The following is a 23,869-nucleotide window of genomic DNA, read 5'->3' as shown; positions in this document are numbered from 1 at the left end:
TGATATCACTGCACTTTAGTCATATTGTTACACCCAGTGATACCCAGTGACATTTTGTTTAGTCCTTCAGGAAGTCATTATTCCAGAGTCCATTTGTGATTGTAATTTGACATGGCAGGCCTCGTATGACAATTGAAGGAAGACAGAGACTTCATTTCACCATCATACTTACTTTTATACCTCATACTTAGCTTTTATATATAGTCCATAGCCGACTCATATATTAATAACCTACGGTGAGCTCCAAAAGTATTGGGACAGTGAAACATTTAGTTTTTGTTTTGGCTCTGTATGCCAGCACTTTGGATTTGATATGATACAATGACTATGAGGTTAAAGTGCAGACTGTCATCTTTAATTTGAGGGTGATTTTCATTCATTTCTATTGGGCACAAAATAATCTGAAACACAACCAAAACAAACAGCAAATGCATCCAAAATGCATTTGCGTCTAATCATTGCATGCTAGGATATAGGAACAAATACTAAACTTTTGACTATTTTAATACACATATAAGTGCATTTGTCCCAATATGTTTGGTCCTCTAAAATTGGGGGACAGTGTACAAAAGTGCTGTAATTTCTAAACGATTCACCCGATATGGATGAAAATACAGTCAAATTAAAGCTGCTAGTCTGCACTTTAAACTCAGTAATTGTATAATTTCATCCAAAGTGCTGGAATACAGAGCCAAAACAACAACAAATGGTAAATATCCCAATACTTTTGGAGATCACTGGATACTTCCAGGTTTACGTAAGCTATGTTAGGACCAGAAATGCCATATGTTTGGAGGAAAGACATGAATAGAGATTGTATTACCACAGCTCCTCAGTCCTACATCCTGAAGGCAATAGCACAGCAAATACTGTAAAATACAGTCTGTGATATGACATTTTGGCCATATCGCCCAGCCCTACATACACCGTAGGCATTTACACTGTCCTGTGGGGAAACCAGGGTTATCTCCTGCAACAGTGGATCTTGTCCTGTGAGTTTTGGCTTCTACTGAGAATTCAATGGTCATTGAACATAACGATAGAGAGAGAGTAAATCAAATGCTCAATTAGGTTCCTCTCATTACATTGTAAATTCTTACATTGTAAATTACAATAAAAATTCTGTACACATTTGTAGAGTGATTTGCAAAGAGTACACTATGCTTTATGTGAGAGATGTGCATGACTGCTTCTGTACATGCAACATAGCACCACCCTGTAGTGTTTACCCCTCTCTTTCTCCACCCAACAGACAGATGGTGCTATGGAATGCTCTGCCACACTCAGATTATTGGGTGTAAAATAGTAATTTGAGGCAAGCCATTGCAAAGGAAGTGTTTCTGAGAATAAAATGTCGGACTATGTTAGGGCAGACTCCCAAGCCCAAGCGTTTACTAACGGGTCAGGAGATCCCTCTTTTTCTCTTTTGCTCTCTCTCTCTCTCTCTCTTTCTGTCCTCCCCCTCTCTCACACACACAGTTGATACAGATGCGACTAATATATTGGCACCCTTGCACAATTCACTATTTCTTCAAAATTCACTATTTCTTCACAATTTTTCTATTTCTTTTTTGGTGCTCATGCGTATTTTCAAATATACAGCAACAAGAAAATCTTAACTGAACTTTAGATTTTTAATTCACCAAAATGGCCTGGACTAAATTATTCAAACTTCAAATGAATGTTGTTGGAGGCAAGGGATTCTCGTTTACTGGTAATTTATCTGTGGTAAGTTGCAGGTGTCTACTGGGTTAAACTAGCCATTCAACTAGTTTTTGAAAAGACAAATCAGAACATTCTGCTCCATTGCACTGCATTGTACATGTCTTGGTTGCCAATATATTTGACTGCATCTGTATGTTTTGACTTACCCACAGTGTTCAAAGATTCACAGGCCTGGCTATGTAGAGGAGACAGAGTGATAATGGTGGAGGTGGCCTATCAGGATATTGCTTTCAGTACCCTTGCCACTCCTGAAATCAGCTTCTCTGATACAAGTGCCTCTTCTTCGTCTCTGACAGAGCCTATTAGTGCAGACTGTGTGTTGTGTGTGCATGCAAGTGGGCCTATTTATAGCCTATATGGTCAGGAAACACAAACAGCTTCTCACCCTATTACGAGAATGTCCCCTCAGAATGTTAGCGGCATTGCATGGCACTGGCTTTTCTCTACCTGCTACTGGACCAAAGTCAGGCACTGTTTAGAAATTGACCTTTGCTACATGTCCTGTTTTGTTAAACTCTTGATAAGGGCAAAGTAAATTGTTGACTGCTACAGAATAGTATGCCACATCAGGTTGACTCATTCATTATTTCATTTTGTAAAGAGAAAGTGTCTAAAAGAACATGATTATTTAGGTGTTTTCAGTTTCAGTTTTTACTGTAGCATCACATAATGTAAGCCAACACTTTTAAAAAATGTTTTCAATCTATAGATATTTTGTAAAGTGACATGTCTATTCCCATATGGCATATACCTAATTAAGCACTTAAAATCGCATAGAGTATTTGTAGGTTACATGCACGTATATCTCCATATCGATTCTATTTCAAAACCTAGTTCGATTTCATCTTTCTAACTTCCAGTTCACATACAGTAGAATCTCCAGCCTAGATATCCTGTCAGTGTCTACATTTCCTGAACAGCCTGATAGGACAGAGAGCCAGACCTAATCTCTGCTGATTGGTGTCTGTCCACACAGTTGTTACTGGGGGAAACCCCTTTTGATGGAGTGCAGGTGTGCCGTTGTCATCGCCGACAGACTCATTGATCAAAGGTTTCTCGAGGAGCGGAGCTGTCGTCCCTCCGGCTCCAGCTGCCTATCCAAGGATCTGCCTCGAACAGACACTTCCTGTCAGTGGCGATCTCACTTCCTCCCGGCTCTCCTTTCTCTCTGCCGGGCCACGATGAGAGAAGTTGGGCACCAGAACGAGACAAAGGAGAGAGAGAGAAAAAACATTATTTTCCTCTCTTATCCGCCCTGTAACATGCCCTGGACTCAATATTTGTAAAGCATTCATTATTTGCGGTTGACCTATTCATTATGAAGTGATGTACACCCGATAATTACACACCCTCACAAAAGTCAAAAGTTTATGGACGTCGTTGACCATATAGGCTAATTAATGTAGCGTGGCTGGGAATAGCCACACAGAGGAGTGGGATGTCCTTGTGTAACAGTGTCAGTAAATGACAGTGTACTCACTGCTCTCGCACATCAACTCACACCTGCTCAGATAGGTGCTGCCAAAACCACATTGATGGGAGCAGAGGGGCACACACCCACAGCACATAAAGCCATTGAAGTGATAATGACAGTCGTAACAACATCAAAAACATAATCATAATATTGATAATACTTATAGAGTGATTATCATAAATGATGCTCAAACTTAACAGAATATTGATAGTTGCATGGGAGGGTTGATCACAATACATTAAGTTAGATAAAATCAAATGAAAAAGCTTTCAAAGGGACTCGCAAATAGAAACAGATTTTGCATAGTTTCCCAGTAAAGAGAGTGACAGTATTTTGTAGGTTTCACCACAGTAACCAGTGTTTTTGTGGCAGCTGTGGACTCCAATGAGTCAGCAGTGAGTGGTGTTAAGTAAAAATACTTTAAAGTACTACTTAAGTCGTTTTTTGAGGTATCTGTACTTTACTTTACTATTTATATTTTTGCCAACTTTTACTTTTACTTAACTACATTCCCAAAGAAAATAATGTACTTTTTACTCCATACATTTTCCCTGACACCCAAAATATTTGTTTCATTTTGACAGTAAAATGGTCCAATTCACACACTGATCAAGAGAACATCCCTGGTCATCCCTACTGCCTCTGATCTGGCAGACTCACTAAACACAAATTATTTGTTTGTAAATTATGTCTGAGTGTGCCCATGGTGGCTATCCATCAATAACAATAAATGAATAATAATAATTTGAGCAATTCCATTTACTTTTGAGTATATTAAGTATATTTAAAACCAAATACTTTTAGACTTTTACTCAAGTAGTATTTTACTGGGTGACTTTTACTTGAGTCATTTTTTATTAAGGTGTCTTTACTTTTACTCAAGTATGACAATTGAGTACTTTTTCCACCACTGTGAGTCAGTCACTAACATACTCATTGAACCTTCCTCTGGTTCTTTATGGATGGATGGTGTATTTCCTCCATAATGATCATGTCATATTTTATTCACACCATACAGTATAATACATATGTTGGTTTACTGTATGGATTGTAGTGTATATGATTTGTCTGTTTGACTATTTAGCCGTGTAAATAGCTTTCAATACTCCGAATTGATACTCTATTTTCTCATGTTTTGAAGGGTACCATGTTTTAACACCTACTCGCCACACCTTACTTCAGTGGGAATGCCAAAGCCTCTGTTTCTACGTATAATATGATTTGACACTGTTCTCGTGGTCACACATTTACGGATCACTCACCCGTTAGTGTACACACCTGTACTCACACACACTGTACACAGACAGACAGACACAGACAGACACAGACAGACAGTACACTAGTAAGACCAAGAGATCTAAAAATCACAAGTATTTTTTTACAATAACAGCAAAAAGAACAAAAAGAAATGGGTTCTTTTTACAGGTGACAAAGGAAGCAGGAAAATGACCTCTTGAGACCGGTATCTCAGGCGCCGGAGAATAGTGAAATATTAAAGGCAAACACCGATGAATAGATATATGAAAAATGGAGGAGGTGTTCCCTGAATGGACAGATAACACTACTTATTTCTTTACTCAGGGCATGAAACTGCTGAGCCATAAAAGTACAATCAGCTTGATGTTAAAGACTGCTCTATTCACAACCGTATATGAAACTGTGTTTTGTGTGTGTGCGCCCATAAGCAGGAAGGTTCTGATTAGGTGGCCGTATTACCGCCCCACCGGCGGTCACGTGTCATGACTGCAGTCAAATTCCACGTGACCGTTTAGTCACGGTAACTAGGCTTCTCCAAGCTCTGATGCTGCTGATGGTCATTAGTAGCCTACCAAACTTACTTGCTTCCCTGGTACCCCGCACGCTATTGTCCCTGTAATCTAAAATCTAATCAAACACTTGATAGCCCATTGCTCAACATTTCTATAGGCGATGCAATTGTGTGAGAATACCGAGTGATGGCCTTTATTAAAAAGAGGAGGATCCCATCAGCTTTCTATAGGCTAGGCCTACTATATTTATTTCTCAACTTTCCTAATATTAAGCACATTGCTTCTCTTTACAACAGGAGTAAATCCTACCTGGAGGAAAAGCATCATCCATTCGCTATTTAAGTGCATAGACATGTCCTTTTTTACGCTGCCCCTGTTTCGAGGCAGGTGCATGATAATGGTCCATTATATATCAAAACAAATTTCACACCTATATTATTTAGTATATGTAAAGACAAGATTAAATGAAGAATAGTGTGACAATATTAGCCTATTACTTGTGAATGATGCCCAGCTTAATGGAAATCAGCACGTTTCTTTTTTATTTGCAAATCATAGTCACACACCTCATGTAGCCTTTTTTTTTAAATACTAAAATGTATCCCTTATTTTACCAGGCAAATTGACTGAGAACATTCTCATTTACAGCAATGACCTGGGGAATAGTTACAGGGGAGAGGAAGGGGGATGAATGAGCCAATTGTAAGCTGGGGATGATTAGGTAACCAGGATGGTATGAGGGACAGCTTGGGAATTTATCCAGGACACCAGGGTTAACACCCCTACTCTTACAATATGTGCCATGGGATCTTTAGTGACCACAGAGAGTCAGGACACCTGTTTAACGTCCCATCCAAAAGACAGCACCCTACACAGGGCAATGTCCCCAATCACTGCCCTGTGGAATTGGGATATTGCTTTTAGACCAGAGGAAAGAGTGCCTCCTACTGGCCCTCCAACACCACTTCCAGCATCATCTGGTCTCCCATCCAGGGACCAACCCTTCTTAGCTTCAGAAGCAAGCCAGCAGTGGGATGCAGAGTGGTATGCTGCTGCCAAAATATTTAGATAAAATATGTTAATTAAAGTGGCCAAGTAACTTCTTAAAATGAAGCACATTAATCTGCTTTACAACGGCTGTAGAGCCTAACTGGCATACATACACAGAGCGGGAGTTTCAAGTTTGGGGACGATCATTTCACCATAAAAATGCACCTTTCTAATAAAAACATTACATGCATAATTGCATTTGTGGTCACTTTTGACAATGGTGTTTTCCTGCTACTGGAACATACGCGCATACTGCCATGTGTGCATTGCTGCACTTATAATGTGAAGAAGTAGCCTAATAGTTGATCAACATTTTAAGCTAAACGTTCTCATCTGTTGCACCAGGCACATTGTTTAAAACATGTTTTTTGATGCTAGTGGTTGTATTCATTTGGGATCTATTGCATCTGACTATGGACGGTGGAATATGTATTTCTCTCCCAGAATAATTGGGTATAGTAGATTGACATAGGCTAGTGCTTTTGCTGTTCGTTAGGCCTACTCATCTTGTTGGCTGACGAAAAGTAAATGTGGATAGTTCTTCCAATATCTTCAATATGCACCTCAGAATTGGATAAAATAATATAATATAATGCCATAGAACTGCTAAATGAACTAGTGTAGCCCACAGCCATTTGGCATAGCCAGATCAGGGCTTAACATAAGGACAACTCAGAGTATGCTATTCTGTTCTTCTGAAATAGACATTTTCTTCATATCATGTTTCTTTAGACCTGTCTAAAATAAATGATGGATTTATTGTGATGGTGTAGGCTATATTACATGGATTTATTAGACTTTTAAAATGTAAATGTTCCAAAGGTCTGCATCGGTGGCTTGTAGGTTCTGCGTGGAAGCCAGGAGATGCTAAATGTTTTTATTTTAATTAACGGTCAATTATAGTGAGACCGGCAGTTATTTGCTTGACAATCATTGGCTGACAAAATGTCATGACCTCCACAGCCCTAGTTCTGATCGAGCCATTCAGACACATTATTTAAATATTATTGTACAATACCATTGTATTTCATAGTACTTCACCATTAAAAACACATGATTTTATTTAAGCAACTATTAATAGCTTGACATTTCTGCCTGATGATGGCCTGAAGTGGCCGCCCCACCACCGTTGTTATTGTTTTTGTTGAGGAGCGTCTCGCAGCATGGTAAAAGAAAAATGCAGTACGATTGCGCATGCGATAATGTCAGAAGGGGAAAAACTGTTTGGTGTTTGCACTAACTTCTTTGTCTTTGCAATATCGCAAACGGGCGTGGCTGTTTCACCATTAAGGATTACAGATTTAAATAACATTATATGTTTTTAATGGTGAGCAAGCATTGCACCTTTTCTTTTATTTGTATTTTATTATATTAGATGAGTTTATTTGTTTATTAGTCACATGCACAGGGTATTTGTAATTGCAGGGTACAGTGAAATTCTTAGAATGTCCCAGAGGGAATGTCCATAGGGGGAGCAGCAGGGAGGGATATGAGAAGTGAATGAAACAAGTATGATACAAAATTTGGTTGCACCTCAGAGTTGTTGGTTGAGCCCCCTCCACTTCTATCCATATTTTACAGTATCTGAAATGAATTTGATAGAGAGCTGTGAATGCTTGGTGATACGGTATGCTCATCCATTTCTAACAGGCAAAATCAATGTTCCACCACAAGTCTCAGATGACCCATTCAGATGTGTCAATAGCTCTCCACAAGATTTAATGATGGCTGTTATTGAGCCTTTAGTTTGCTATTCATTACTGTACTGTACGATTCATAACACATTTGTCTCTGGAGGGCGGTGTTGTGGGAGAAATAGAATGACTAGAATGGGAAAAGCACCTGAGACCACTGTAATTTGAATGCATCCTCAGTGACTTCAAAGGGGAAACCCATTCTAGTAATTATATTTCTATGGTGGTAGGATCCAGGATCCAAGATCCAGGGGCTGGGATGACATTGGTCCATACTATATTTGAGTGTGCAACTTTATTTCTTTATTGAATGACTCTCTGTCATAGAACTGTCAATCCCCTCTCCTTTTTCTCCCCCTTCAGTCCTCCTCTCTATCTGGGTCTAGCCATGGGGGTTCCCTGGGTCCCTCTGCCAATAGACTCTTCCTTTTGTCTCGTCACACTGGCTGTCCTTTGACCGCCTAGGATTCCTAGAGCTTCTCATTGTGGAAGTGGAAGACAGGACAGTTATTCAAAGAGGGGTGACGTGAGATACCTCCCACTGGGCAGAAACTGGTTGAATCAACGATGTTTCCATGTAATTTCAACAACAAAATTCAATGTGAGGACATTGAATCAACTTGGAAAACTGATTGGAAAAAGTCATCAACTTAAGGAATTTTAAACCTAAATTCAATGACAGGGTGATTTTTTGTTGTTGATTTCATATTGAATTAACGTTAGTTGAGAACTCAACCAAATGTAAATTGAACGTCTGTGCCCAGTGGGTTTGTTAGGGAGTGTTTGGACCTCTTGGGAAATAAAACAAAACCTAAATGAATTCAACAAGATGAAACATGTTTTAAAAGAGGCAAACACTCTTTCAATACAAGAGAATAATGTGGTGATAGTGGGTATAATAAATATACTACTGTATATATTTGTTCCCACTGGCATGACACAGACTGGATAAATGCACCCCAGAGAGGTCTGGGATAGACTACCACGTCTCTGCCAGTGTCAGACAGTCAGAGTATGTGTCCCAAGTGGCACCCTATTCTTTTGTAGTGCACTACTTTTGACTAGATCCCTATGGGCCCTGGTCAAAAGTAGTGTACTATATAGGGAATAAGGTGCCATTTGTGACAAATCCAGAAAGTTGAGGACGTGCCAGCCAGGCATCTAATTACTTTCACACCATCTTGATTGGATTAGCTTGCAAAGCTGGAGGCTGCAGTAACCTTTACACATTTATTTTACCCTTATTTTACCAGGTAAGTAGACTGAGAACACATTCTGATTTACAGCAACAATCTGGGTAATAGTTACAGAGGAGGGGGGATGATTGAGCCAATTGGAAGCTGGGGATGGCCAACTGACTTGCCTAGTTAATTAAAGGTTAAATAAAATAAAAAAATAAAAGATGGTATTTCACATCACTTACCCCTGCTTCAGATGACACACTCCATGGTTTTTGTAGGATATTGATTAGCAGTATGTGCTGTTTGGAACAGAGGGTTCTACACAAACTACAAGTGTACAGTGAGACATTGTAGGAAATCATGGAGGAGAATGTATGATGGAGAGTAGTAGCCTCCTGTGGTGGTAATATTTTTCTAACGATCCCAATAAGATTTGCTACCGATCCCATTCTCTCTTTAAACCCTATTTCAACACAGTACTAGAATATGTATAACCCTTATAAACTGGCTCTTCCACTCTACCTCCCCCTTTCCCTCTTTATCCCTGTTTATAGCCATTCAATTCCAGACCTCCAGATTTCAAAGTCTCTTTGACTATGCCTCACTCTGTTCTTCCAGAGTTTCAAATGCCATGAGACAAAAACCTGAATAGCAACAAGCCTCAGACTCCTGGAAGTTATATTTTATTAACCATATGAAGAAGGACATGCCAAAGCTTATTATGTCTGCATTTCAAGACCAATATATTGTTATATGTCTGGGAATTTGTCTTTCTATCGACTCTGTACCCTTTTTTCTCTCAAGCTGTCATGTTGTAAAATGTCTGGAGTATGCCATTTTATGTCACTTTAGTATAATAAGTTCATTCATAACCTCTCTAACTCTCTCTCTCTCCCTCTGTCTTTCCCTCTCTCTCACGCTCTCTCATCTTCAGCGTGTGGCTCAGGGTTCTTTAAGTCTTCCCAGGGGGACCACCTGTGTCTCCAGTGTCCCATCAACAGTCGCACCACCAACGAGGGGGCCACCAACTGTGTGTGCCGCAGCGGGTACTACCGCAGCGACTCGGATCCCCCGCAGATACCCTGCACCAGTAGGTTTCTAGACCTTACAGTTCCACATACTCTCCATGGGTGGTACTACACAGTGTTAAGGAAAGACACAGTAGAGATTATCATACAGCACTCTATTTAGTAGGCTTTTGTGTATATAAGAATTGTATCAAAATTCACATTTTAAATAATTAATTGACAAATGGTCCCAGGACATTATGGGCCATTATCAATTGTTGAATTGAGTTTTCATTTTGTCTATGAATTTACTAACAGAATCCATCAGCTCAACCCTAATAATGTAAATGCAGGCCTTATGTGGCATTCACTATAGAAAAGCACCTGTCTAGCAAAGACAGAATGATTCTGATATATGTTGTGTATAATGCAATGAGCACAAACAAAAGTGCTAACCTCAAGCCAAATCTTTTCAACTTTCACTTTTTTACCAAGACTCCAGCTCCACTCGTACATTTTCACATAAAAAAATACCAAAGTCATGCATTCTTCTAGGTGCCCAAGGGCAAAACAAGGGTTATGTTTCATTCCAACAGCACTGAACTGTTGGAATGTCCCTTCCATTCTCTTCCATTGGTGCACCAGTCCGACAAGGACCTCAGAGAAAATATCCTGAGAGATTTGCATAAGCCTGTCCATTATGAAGGGGGCAGCTGTTTTGAATGTGAAAATGGGGTCTCGGTCACAAATGGAACCCTTTTGCTTTTATAGTGCACTACTTTTGACCAGAGTCCTATGGACACCCTATGGGCCCTGGTGAAAAGTAGTGCACACAAAAAGTCAATAGGGTGTCATTTGGGATGTAGCCAGGGCCACAATGGAGATGTGGCCCTCAGCGGTCTCTCTCTAATTAAAGAGGCAGAAATGAGCATGCGGGGCATTCTTTGTGTCTCTCAGATTCCACCAGGACACTAGTTAACTACCACACTGCTCTTTTCATCGCTCTCTCTTCCTTCTATAGAAAAGTTGATCTGAAGCCTGATGGACTTGAATAGAGCTCATGCAAATACTTTGGAGTCTTTGAATTTAGTGTCCGAATAAAATTTCTATTTGAAATCTTTTGGACATCAGAGCAACCGTGAGGTAATCTTATTTGAGTCAGAAAAATATCTTCATATGATATGATATATACAACCTTGCAGAGAGCATATCCAACTGACTGTCTCTTAGAAAAAATATAAACATTTGGAACCAAGACTAAAAAAGAACTGATGTTGGCACAAGATGGAGGGAAAGTTAACGAAAATATACGCTTAATCCAGTATAAACTAATGTATTGAATTTATTATACAAGAGACAAAACTCACAAATTCTGCAGCACATTGACAGAGTCGTGTCTTAAGTGTAAAACGAACGATGACTCAATAATCCATGCTTTCTGGGAATGCTAGAAAGTCCGAAAGTTGTGGGCGGAGCTAGAAAGTTGGCTGTCAGAAGTATTAACAATGTAACCTTTTAATCCATCTGTCTGCATATTTTAAGACGTCATATTGGGGTCTAGTTACATACACGATGGGTTGGACCATTCTCTTCTCATCACTCATCTTGAAAAAACATATACTAAAAACTTGGAAATCTATCAATCCGCCATCATTATCACAAAGGAAAAATCAAATGATTTATTATTTAAATATTAAAAGTGTGTGGGCTGCAGAGAGAAACAAAATGCAGTTTCAGGCCATGTGGTTGGGAAGTGATGCATGCGCTAGAGATGGGGGGGGGGGGGGGGTGTGCTAGTGGATCTGGGCAGGAGTGATGTAGTAGATGTTTGCATGTGTATGTTTTGTATTGTTTATAAAAGAACAAAAAAATTAAAAATTGTGTCCGAATATTGAAATGTGGAGACTAGTTTTGTGACCTACTGTATACTACTCCAACCACACAGAGTTAATTTATTGCAGATTTAACCAGCGGTCAACAACCCTGATGCTGGAGAGCTATAGTACAGGGTGTGGGTTGGGTTGGAATCAGACGCTGAATCCCGTGTAGCTCCTTATGACCACTGTCTGGAGTATAAACCTCATCATCACTGATCCTCCCTGAACTCTTCTTTATCTCCCCCCTCTCCTCTGACAGCCATCCCCTCCGCGCCCCAGAGCGTAATCTCGATCGTGAACGAGACGTCCCTGAGGTTGGAGTGGCGCGCGCCACGTGATGGCGGGGGCCGCGAGGACTTGGTCTACAACATCATCTGTAAGAGCTGTGGAGGGGGCCGGGGAGGCTGTTCACGCTGCGGGGACAACGTCCAGTTCATCCCTCGCCAACTGGGCCTGACAGAGACCAGCGTCCACATCAGTGACCTGCTGGCCCACACGCAGTACACCTTTGAGATCCAGGCAGTCAACGGGGTCTCCGACCAGAGCCCCTACTCACCACACTTCTCCTCAGTCAACATCACCACCAACCAGGCCGGTAAGGGAGACAGCAATTCATTCACTCTCCTCTCAAAGTACTATGTTCCAGTGCGAAGTTCAGTGAAGAGATATTATCAGGAGTGTGTTCAGTCTGATAAGGAGTGGCACAGGAAATATTACACCTAATATGGGTTTAGATATTTTGATGGTATTTTGCAAGGGCAAGATCTGTATAAGTAAACCTATATGTCTTGTAGTACCAATGAACAATGTCTGTGTAAGCAATGTTTATGATGTCTGCCTGAACAATTTAGCGACAGATGTGTGACCCTTATTAGTATTGAGGGAGTTCAATTGCATTTAGGGCACTTGAAATGCAGTATTCAGACATGATTTACTGCGTTATTTGTTGAGGTTCAAATTTCAAATGGACTGGGTGTTAAGTAGTGTTGATATTAGGGTCAGGCTATACACTTCCTACTCTCTGCCCTTAACACTGTAGTCTTTTCTCCACTGCACTAGCTGTCAGTCCTAATTACTGTCTGGGATGGGACTGTGAAAAGAGCAAACTCAGGTTCCCATGAGCCCCAGTGTTTTTACAGGGTATAACCGAAAGCACTGTTACATAAACATGCCCTAATTAAGCCCTCATTAGGAAAGGCCTTGTGTGTGTCTTTGCCTGCTGAGTGAATATTTCACACATCAGAGTGAAAACAAATACATTATTACTATTAGTTTTTTCAGTGAATGGGTGGCTGTAATAATACTCAATAAACCATCTCCGATGTTCCTGGCTCTTTGTTCCTTGCTGCATCATTAGTCTTGTTCTTGATTACCAGGGGATTTGAAAGCTTCTTCCTAGTGTTGTAGTAATGTCACTAACCTTAACCCTTTTCTCTCTCACTCACTCACTCACTCACTCACTCACTCACTCACTCACTCACTCACTCACTCACTCACTCACTCACTCACTCACTCACTCACTCACTCACTCACTCACTCACTCACTCACTCACTCACAGCACCATCGGCTGTGTCGATTATGCACCAGGTGAGCCGGACCCCTGACAGCATCACTCTCTCCTGGTCCCAACCGGACCAGCCCAACGGCCTCATACTGGACTATGAGCTGCAGTACTATGATAAGGTAAAGTCAGTTGACAGGTTTTACTACTGTAATTCAAACAGTGAGCAGATCCAGTCTTACACCCTTTGTGTGTGTGTCTGTGTGTTCCAGAGCATGGCAGAGTGGAACTCATCGGTGGTGCGCAGTCAGACCAACACAGCAGTCATCCGGGGCCTGAAGCCCGGAGCTATATACGTCTTCCAGGTACGGGCTCGAACCGTGGCCGGATTCGGACGCTTCAGCGGAAAGATGTACTTTCAGACCATGACCGAAGGTATGCCATTCGAACCAGTGTTTTTCAAACACTTTTGAATTATCTTACCGGGTATATGGTATAGTCCCAAAAGTTCAACATTACAGAGTAGGCAAACCTTGTAGACGTTAATAGGAGGAATGGGTTTGTTTTGTTGTGTATTTGCAGAGGAGTACAAGTCCAGCTTTCAGGAGAAGCTCCCCCTCATCATTGGCTCAGCTGCTGCAGGTGTGGTCTTCATCATCGCTGTCGTCGTATTGGTCATCGTCTGCAACCGAAGAAGCTCTGAGAGAACAGAATCTGAATACACAGACAAGGTCCAGCACTACACCAGTGGCCACAGTGAGCAACATGGTTTACAGACAACCTTCTATCCATGGGAAATGGGTTGAATAGTGGAGTGAAACATTTGTTAAGGAATAACACTACCATCCTGGGGACAGTGGTGACATTTCCATTAGATGTAGAATACTGGAAGTTAAAGGTTACTACTATATCTAACCACCTGTATCAGGTCTAAGCCCAGGCAAGATTCCAGCTGCTGTTTTCTGTAGCCAATACGTACTCCCAGGCTGTATATTATGCATATCCTCTGTTTTTTCTCTGTTTCTCCTTCCAAGTGTCTCCAGGAATGAAGATCTATATCGACCCCTTCACTTATGAGGACCCCAACGAGGCAGTGAGGGAGTTTGCCAAAGAGATTGACACCTCCTGTGTCAAGATTGAACAAGTCATTGGCGCAGGTAAAAAATCAACCGGTGAAGGTGAAAACCCTATATACTGTACATTATAACATATACATAATAACACAGATTAAGCTTAGTCCTGGACTAAAAAACATTCTCAATGAAGATTCTCAGTTGAAGGCACTTTTTAGTCCTTGACTAGACTTAATCTGTGTCTGGGAAATTGCCCTATAAAATGTTATATTGATATGCAGTGTTGATTAAACCCAATAATACATCTTGTAAGATATTCTTACAGTACATTTAAGATATCCAAGTTACAGTCCCATGTCACACCACTATAAGACTTATCCAAGTGCTATATCAGAGTCCTTTGCTGATGGACAGTATATCTGAAACCTGAACCTATTATTGTTCAGGAGAGTTTGGGGAGGTGTGCAGCGGGAACCTGCGTCTCCCTGGGAAGAGAGAGATCCTGGTGGCCATCAAGACACTGAAGGCGGGCTACACAGAGCGCCAGAGGCGGGACTTCCTGTCTGAGGCATCCATCATGGGTCAGTTTGACCACCCCAACATCATCCACCTGGAGGGCGTGGTCACCAAGAGCGCCCCCGTCATGATCATCACTGAGTTCATGGAGAACGGATCGCTGGACTCCTTCCTCAGGGTCAGTACAGATACAGATCTTCATTTCATTACCTTGTTACAGGAGAAGTTTCCTAGTGTATTTGAGGTTTGCAATTTCCACAGCATTGTTTCCACTTCATTTAAACCCCACAAATCGATGTGATGACGTTGAATCAACATGGAAAAGTCATTGGATTTGCAAAAAGTCATCAATGTAAGAGCATTTTGAACTAATCCAATGATATGGTGAAATGTTTATTTCTTCAATTTATTTTGTAAATATTTTCATAACTCATTCACCTGTTTTATTCAGTGCATGTGACAAATAAAACATGTGGGCATGAAGTACCTAAATAACATGAACTACATGCACCGGGACCTGGCTGCCCGCAACATCCTGGTCAATAGCAACCTGGTGTGTAAGGTATTTGGTTGATTTCACGTTGAATTCACGTTTGTTAACAACTCAACCAAATGTAAATCTAAACTAGACGTTGAGCTGACGTCTGTGCCCAGTGGGGATTTTCCCTTACGAAAAATGTAGCAAACTGGCCCAAATGAAGGTCCTAGATATGTAGGTCAGTGGGCCTCAAAGTTGGGCATCTCAATACTCTGGAGAGACCTCCTCCCTTTTCTACTTTCCTCCTTCTTCCAGACATGTATCAGGTTACATCAGGTGGCTTTCACCTGTCTTGTCTTTTGGATCAGTGCAAACAAATGGAAAGGCGACTAGATTAGGAGAGGAGTACCTAAAGGCTAGATCTCTGCCTAATCTCAGTGATGAATTTCTGAGATAATAGAATCAAAATTATATTTAGACGTGAAGCATTGTAGGTCATATGAAATATCACAGTAACCATACAGATTTTTCAACTATTTTCAACATCAAGAACCCAATGGATTCAAGAACACAGTGGCTGTCTTTCCTTCACATCTACACTTAATAGGTTTTTGGTTTTTGATTAGTTCTGGTGGGTCCCTCCCGGGCTGGCCCAGGTGTGAGGTGTGTAGAGTGGGCTTAGTTAAATCCAGTGAGCTCACAGATCCAGGTGAGCGGATCAACCAGACGCTCAATTTTGTGTGGCTAACAATGCTAGGGCAACTAATATGAGAACCAGCCACATTTTTTGGAAAGTGTAACACATATCAGAGAATATAGCATACAACATAATATAGCATTGCATAACATAGCTTAATATAGCTTAACATATCAATATGGCATAACATAGTATAACATAGCATAGCAATATAACATTTCAGTGTTTTTTTTAAAGCAAAATGATGGGCAGTTCACGGTGATCCAGCTGGTGGGCATGCTACGTGGCATTGCGGCGGGCATGAAGTACCTAAATGACATGAACTACGTGCACCGGGACCTGGCTGCCCGCAACATCCTGGTCAATAGCAACCTGGTGTGTAAGGTATCTGACTTCGGGCTCTCGCGGTTTCTGGAGGAAGACACATCAGATCCCACCTACACCAGCGCCCTGGTGAGTGTGGCTCTGTCCCAATATCCATACTTCCATACTATATAGTATGAAGCAATGTATTTTGGGCAAGTTAGACCCCACAAACACCAGTGTCCTGGTGATTATGGCTCTGTTCCAATCATAGGAATAGATTATATTTCTATGGTCCCAATATACACACTAGAATACCACTTATTATGAAGCAATGTATTGGGCATGCATTCTAAGTGGTATGCTAGTATGGAAATGTATCAGGTTTGAGATTATACATGCAGGACACATCCTAATAGTCTAATGTGGATTCCTCTCCTCGGCTCATTCCTTTCATCACCACTGATTTGCAAGTATAGGACACAGGAAAGCAATATCAGTGTCTCAACAAAGGATTTGCTTTTACGTGTCCAGTGCTATCAGATCAGTGCAGAAGAAGACAACGAAACAACGCCACTTCTTGAGACTACTGAGATCCACCCACAACCTATGCTTTATTTGCGGGCTGCAGTCTGGTTTTCTACCCTTCTCCTGAAGTGTGCACTGAAGTACTCCTTCTTAGAGATTTAAAAGAAATGGTCTGGTTTAAGAAATATGGTGGAAACTGACTAAGTCACTCTGGAGAAGATGATCTACTTAATGACCAAAATGTAACTCCCTTCAGGCATACTTGCACCAATCCAATACTTCTAAATGCATGAGGGGAGTGACCAAGTGCACAGTCCTGGCTGAAGGGTGGAGAATTGGTACGGAACACTTGTCTGTCTTTACAGGGAGGGAAGATCCCTATCCGATGGACCGCCCCGGAAGCCATTCAGTACAGGAAGTTCACCTCCTCCAGTGATGGGTGGAGCTACGGCATCGTCATGTGGGAGGTGATGTCATACGGTGAGAGGCCCTACTGGGACATGAGTAATCAAGATGTGAGTATCCAGGAGGAGTCATTATCATCATCGTTTCACCTACAATGTTTAGTCCTAAAGCAGATTGTTGCAGTCACTTGGAGAAAACAGAGAGAAAAGGGGGGAGGGAGCGATTGAGACAGAGAAACACATTCAGAGAGAGAGAGACTGAGACAGTCTTACTATACATTTTATTCAGGCTGTATTAACTACATGGGAAGACCAACAATTTAGGCCAAGGCCTCTATTAATTTTCATATCAATCTGTGCCAATGCCCTGTAGGTGATCAATGCCATAGAGCAGGACTACCGGTTGCCCCCGCCCATGGACTGTCCTAGTGCCCTGCACCAGCTCATGCTGGACTGCTGGCAGAAGGACCGCAACAACCGGCCCAAGTTCAGCCAGATTGTCAACAACCTGGACAAGATGATCCGCAACCCCAACAGTCTGAAGGCCATGACGCCGCTGTCATCAAGGTAAGGCACTCACGGGCTGTGTCTCAGTCATCTTAAATAGCTTCCATCCTTTCCTCATCTCCTTTCCACAATGCCGACCACACATTTTAGTGGACTCTCCAGTCCAAGGAAAGGACTTAAGGAAAGGAAGCTGTAAAGGACAGACTCATGCACTGTTTCATCTGATGCTCTTTGATTCACTGTTTCTTTCTCTTTACTCCTTTCTTTTGGGTTCTCACTGGGTTCTCAATGGATTTGTTTGGGTTGTCATTGGGTTTGTCTGGGTTCTCACTGGGTTCCTCTCCTGTTTCTAGTGTTCACCTACCTCTGCTAGACCGCAGCACGCCTGACTTCTCCAGCTTCAGCACCGTGGATGAGTGGCTGGATGCCATCAGGATGGGCCAGTACAAGGAGAACTTTGCCAATGAGGAGTTCACCAGCTTCGATGTGGTCTCCCAAATGACCACAGAGTAAGTTAACCTCCCCCGACACCCTCCCCCTGCTAAATGTGTCCTAGACTGTGTTGAATGTGTTTTAGACTAATCTTAATGTGTCATAGACTGTCCTAGATGTGTAGTGGACCTAGACTGTGTTAAAAGTGTTCTAGACTGTGCTAAATCCGGCCTCATAGACTGTGCTAAATGTGTTGTAGACTGCTGTGTTGCTGACTTGCTAAATGTGTCGTAGACTGCTGTGTTGCTGACTGCTTTCTCTCTCTCCAAAGGGACATCCTCCGAGTAGGGGTGACGCTAGCAGGCCACCAGAAGAAGATGCTGAACAGTGTCCAGTCCATGCGGGCCCAGATGAACCAGATCACCTCTGTGGAGGTCTGACCTCTAGACGGGGAGGACAGCAGACTATACCGGACCCCCAGCCTGGTCTCCCTGTCAGACTGTGACCCTCCACCCCCATCAGACCCCTTTCTCTAGACCGTCTTCCCATGAGTTCAGTCAACAGTCTGCAGCCTGTACTGTACGCTCAGTCTGGTCAGTTTGCAGCCGTGCTCAGTCCACAACCACCGCCCCCTCATATGTTAAGTCTGTCTCTAGTGCTGAGCCTACGACTGTGTCCAGACTGTGTCCGGTCTCCAACTGCAGCCTGTCTGTGTTGAGTGCACAGCTGCAGCCCCTCCCTCTGTTTGTAGTAGGATATTGTTTACAGTCTATTAGTTGGATATGATTTCTACTAGTCCCCAGACTGAAACTCAACAACAAGACTGCCCTTTAAAAGGGCTATTAAGAGAAGGTTGGGACCAGACTTCATAGGACTTTACTCTCATCTTTCACAGTGAGGTTCTGAGGGTATCAGCGACTCCAACAATATGACCAGTACTCTGAACGGAGTGGATGGAAAAATGGCAGACTTCAATACAGTTCCATAGACTTTATGGATGTAAAATGAAATTACTCATCTTCTAGAAGCATCAGACTCAGCGTTCTTGTGAATAAGGCTCTCTTTTGACAGTTAGAAAATTGTGGCAATTATATTTCTGTTTGCTACCTACAGTACCTACACTTCCAATCTCTTGAAAATACATTTTCAACGTTTTTTTTAAACCTTTGAACACACTACTTCCAACAGCCCAAAAAAACCATAATATAAATGTAATGTACTGTGCATGTCATTGTCTGGTACATATCAGATGCACCTGAATCTCTGTCTGCAGACTATGCGCTGCACGTAGGGCCCCGCGGTTGCTAGGGTTCTCAGTCGGGGTCTCAACTTACTGTTGAGAGTTAGAAACGTAGATTACACAAGGTGACATTTCGGAATTTGGTTGTACATCAGCAGTTCCAAAATTATTGGGAGATTTTTTTTAATTTTTGTGGTTGTTTTAGCTTTATACTCCAGCACTTTGGATTTGAAATGGTACAATAACGATGAGGTTAAAGTGCAGACTGTCAACTTTATTTTGAGGGTATTTTCATCAATATCAGGTGAACCGTTTAGAAATAACAGCACTTTTTGTACATAGTCCCCACATTTTAGGGGACCAAAAGTATTGGGAGAAATTCACTTACATGTTTATTAAAGTATTTGCTATTTGTTTTGGTTGTGTTTCAGATTATTTTGTGCCCAATAGAAATTTATGGTAAATAATGTATTGTGTCATTTTGGAGTCACTTTTATTGTAAATAAGAATAGGATATGTTTCTAAACACTTCTACATTAATGAGGATGCTACCATGATTATGGATAGTCCTGAATTAATTGTGAATAATGATGAGTGAGAAAGTTACAGAAGCATAAATATATCTCTCTTCGAAAAATGCTAACCTTCTATGTTATATGAAATGGTAAGAGGTTAGCAAGTCTTGAGGGTATGATATTTGTGCGTCTAACTTTCTCACTCATTATCATTCACAATTCATTCAGGGCTATCAATAATCATTGTATCATCCACATTAATGTAGAGTGTTTAGAAACAAATGAAACATACCATCAAATGTAAGCTGACAGTCTGCACTTTAACCTCATTGTCATTGTATCATTTCATATCCAAAAGGTTGGAGTACAGAGTCAAAACAACAAAAAATGTGTCACTGTCACAATATTTTGGAGGTCACTATATTGTCAGTCAGTGACAGTAACTCAATTAGCCCATGTCAGCTAACCAAATCTTGTTTAGGATCCCCTAAACCCTAGGGTCTCTCCGTTGTTTCTCTCTCTTCTGGGAATCGCAGGTTGCCATAGCCACTAAACCATGTCGGCCATTTTCACTGTTTTGGAGTTCTGCTCTGTGCAATCTTTGCTTCAGTGACTCAGTGAGTAGTTTTTTTAATGTTTCAATGTGCACCTTAATGATGAAGTAGGATGGGCGCTACCATGAATTCTTCCATTACAAAAATGTTGTGTGCAAAGTTTGGATTACGCTTTCCTTTTGCCCTCCGCTATGTTTAAAGGATCTCATGTGAATACCAATGTACTTTGGTCCTGTCATGAAAAAGCACTTGTCCTCCCCTTTATGGTACATACAAAATGGCTGCCTTAGGTTATGCAGAAAGGTGTTCTATACTGTACTTGCACAAAATAGCAGCCTCTGAAGCGCCACAGGTGGGAAATGATTAGAAAAGTAGCCTGCTGGTATTTAAGACTTCACAGAACACTGTGCTCATTTGGTTTGTTTTTAAGTGGTTTTTATTTTTTGTTTTTATACTGCTACCATGATCACCTTTGACAGTATGGAGCTGTGAATTGTCACGTAATCTGGGGTCATACACTGCCAGCATATTGACATGTATATACTGTTGCTGTTACTATTTAAAAAGCTAGAACACGTGTTTATGAATCGTCTCAGAGAAAAGTGGGGACTTTTTAAAGAAATGGATGAAAGGTCATTTAAAAAAAGGACAGGCTTCAGTTTTTGTTGTACTGAGAGGTAGGGTCTACGTCTTCCTCCTATTGTGGCAGCACAAATCACAACAAGTTTACACGTTGATACTCCGTCCATAACGTACTGAACTTGAGGTTCAGGGATCAGCAGGAAAACGTTTTAAATGTTTTTGAAAAGTGTTGTTCTAAGCAGCCAAAAGATACTAGACAAGTAAAACCAGGATATTGCAACCTCTGCTCCTTGAGTGCTACAGTGTCTGCATGCTTCCATTGTCTCGGCCCTTCATGGATAAATCGCAATCAGCCATTCCAGCATCTCACATAGCATTTAATAGTTATAAATAAGGTACTAATTAGGAGACAACTCAATGAGACAACAGTCTTATTAAAATGTTATACTACTGCTACCCAACCAACAAACTCTGCTTTTCTGGGGAAAAGAGACACTCCCCACTTCAATAAATAGGGATATGTTCTTCAAAATACTATCATCTGCAGTTCTTTACAGATACATTGTCCTCATCTTATTATGTATTATCTGTTGTTTAGCATAGCTTCTCATCAAGGTACAGCTTGTGCATTAATGTGTTGGAAGCTTTGCTATTTGATTCATATAGGATAGCCCCAGACACTAATTTACTTTTTTTTTATAGGCCTAGCATAACAAGTGGGGAGGCAATGTACTATACAAGATCTGAATTTGTGAATGAAGACTGTCAAATCAAACAAATCTTTATTTGTTTATTTTTTGCTTCTGTCAACAAATACACTCAGAAAGAGCCTGTCATCTCTGAGTGTGTGCCATTTGCTAACAAAAGAAACCAAAAGGACGCTTCTACTGTAACCTCAAGTCAATATAGTTGTGCCCTCTATATGACCACATTTAAGTTTTTGTCATTCTCTGTGTGTAAAAATAACTCTCATTCCCTATGCTGGTCCCATGTTAAAACTGTACTATTACTATACCTCTATACCGTTATAGTACCTTTTTCACATTCTTTCACTTTTGTCCTCCGTCCTTGGTCTACCCCCCCCTCCCCGTCCAGTCCTAACCACTGTGATTGCATTGGGACATCTTGTTTTCTGTATAAATGTACATTGACTGTAACCCTGTGAAGGATGTAACAATTTTAATTATTTGTAATACTGTTATTTGTCTATTTTATAAAAAAAAGACAAAACAAAAGAAAACAACATCTACAACAACAAACTGAAAAGCCGGTACAACTGTTTCAATAATAATAATAATAAAATATTGGTTACATTCTGTCTCAAAGTACTCTTATTTTCTTCAAGAACTTTTCCCCTTTATCTTGCATTACATTTATATTTCATCAAATAAAGATGTTATCCCTTACTATTTTCTATATTTGACCATGTCTTCTACTTATGTGTTTTATCTTCACTGTAAAATAACTGGTCCTGAGACTGTAAAGAACACATTGAACACAAGAGGGAAGTAGAGACCACTCTAGGATATTTGTCCAACAATGTCAACAGTCAAGATGCTTGTCTGCTGGTTTTTGCATTGGTGAGCATTTGCCCGAAGTCTCATCTGTTTAGTCTTTTATCATATTGTAATTACATTTCCAAATAGAAGAATTGGAAGCCTTGATTCCAAGTTGTACATCAACAGTTTTCTTTCACTCACTGGGTCATTGTGTGGTCATGTGTGCTTTCTGAGAGAGTGCTGTCATTCTTTACCATCAAATGTAAACAAATTCTGAGCAAATCCGTATATATACATACATCTGTCAATGTAACGGACGTGGGTGCAACTTTCTCTGCTAGATTAGAGATTTCCTCAGCTGAAGACATTTGTGATCAAGTACTTCTGGATTCCTTTATTTCAGAAACATAATCTGGGTAAGTGTATCCCATTTCTCAGAAGGCACATTGTACTACATCCTCGAAAGCCTGCCTGCCTGCCTGCCTGCCTGTCTGTCTGTTTGTCTGTCAAATTCCTGCAGCTTGATCCTGATTCTTGATAGTACAGAATGTAGCTAGACTTCCGTCAGATATCACAAAAGATGACTCACATGGCTGCCAACCTTGTTCAAGTCTCACAGTTGGCAGGTGTGGTGTTTGGACACACGCACGCACGAACACACAGAATAACTGACAGGTGGTCTCAGGTTTCTTTTTGAAGAAGAACAAGATGTCTGTCTAACTTTCCACAGTGGTACTCCCCCCTAAGAGCCCTAGCTCTCTGTCCTTGACTGGCACCCAGGCTGGGTACACAGCCAACAGTCACACCTGCCAACGTGCAACTAAAGAAGTGACAGCTGGAACCCACTGTCTTGGATGCTTAGGTCACTTTGAGAATGACCGTTGGAAAGTGAGGCGCCATGCTTTTCCATGGCGCCTCCCTCCCTCCCTCCCAGCCCTGTATGTGCAGCTGTTCCTGACCCAGGGTGCCACACATTAGGTTACACTGACATTTATTTACATGCTAAACCTGAACTGCATGGGGGGGAAACAACTTAGCCTATTTTCACTTCATAGGGCCCTAATGGCCTCTGCAGGGAAGCTCCCTACAATTACACTAAAGAATACTGACTTATCAACTAGTCAATAACAATAATAATTTCTGTGTTGGTGCCAATGAAATTAGTGATTAATGTTGATGCAGGCAGGTGCACAGATAGGGCTCTAGGGGTGCCTGAGCACCTGCCCTGTTGCCCTCCTATAAGTGAAGTGCCCTTTCCATTT

At 41.2% G+C, this 23,869-nt stretch overlaps 1 protein-coding gene across 1 annotated transcript in view; it reads left to right on the top strand.

The window, feature by feature from the left end:
* The window catches only part of LOC106566817 (ephrin type-B receptor 2), a 58,358-nt gene extending 35,984 nt beyond the window's left edge, over positions 1 to 22,374 (top strand). Inside the window, exons 4-15 of the mRNA XM_014135243.3 lie at positions 9,828 to 9,983; positions 12,037 to 12,372; positions 13,337 to 13,461; positions 13,552 to 13,714; positions 13,862 to 14,035; positions 14,314 to 14,436; positions 14,799 to 15,046; positions 16,281 to 16,496; positions 17,240 to 17,389; positions 17,652 to 17,845; positions 18,139 to 18,294; positions 18,549 to 22,374. Coding sequence (XP_013990718.1) covers positions 9,828 to 9,983; positions 12,037 to 12,372; positions 13,337 to 13,461; positions 13,552 to 13,714; positions 13,862 to 14,035; positions 14,314 to 14,436; positions 14,799 to 15,046; positions 16,281 to 16,496; positions 17,240 to 17,389; positions 17,652 to 17,845; positions 18,139 to 18,294; positions 18,549 to 18,657 — 2,150 coding nt within the window. The 3' untranslated portion in view covers positions 18,658 to 22,374. The remainder of the gene's footprint in view (positions 1 to 9,827; positions 9,984 to 12,036; positions 12,373 to 13,336; positions 13,462 to 13,551; positions 13,715 to 13,861; positions 14,036 to 14,313; positions 14,437 to 14,798; positions 15,047 to 16,280; positions 16,497 to 17,239; positions 17,390 to 17,651; positions 17,846 to 18,138; positions 18,295 to 18,548) is intronic.
* The last annotated feature ends 1,495 nt before the right edge of the window (positions 22,375 to 23,869 follow it).

Source organism: Salmo salar, chromosome 13, assembly GCF_965601325.2.
Source record: "Salmo salar chromosome 13, fSalSal1, whole genome shotgun sequence".
In the NCBI taxonomy this organism is placed as follows: domain Eukaryota; kingdom Metazoa; phylum Chordata; class Actinopteri; order Salmoniformes; family Salmonidae; genus Salmo; species Salmo salar.
The sequence above is the reverse complement of the archived record's forward strand: the minus strand, read 5'-3'. Positions and strand labels throughout refer to the sequence as shown.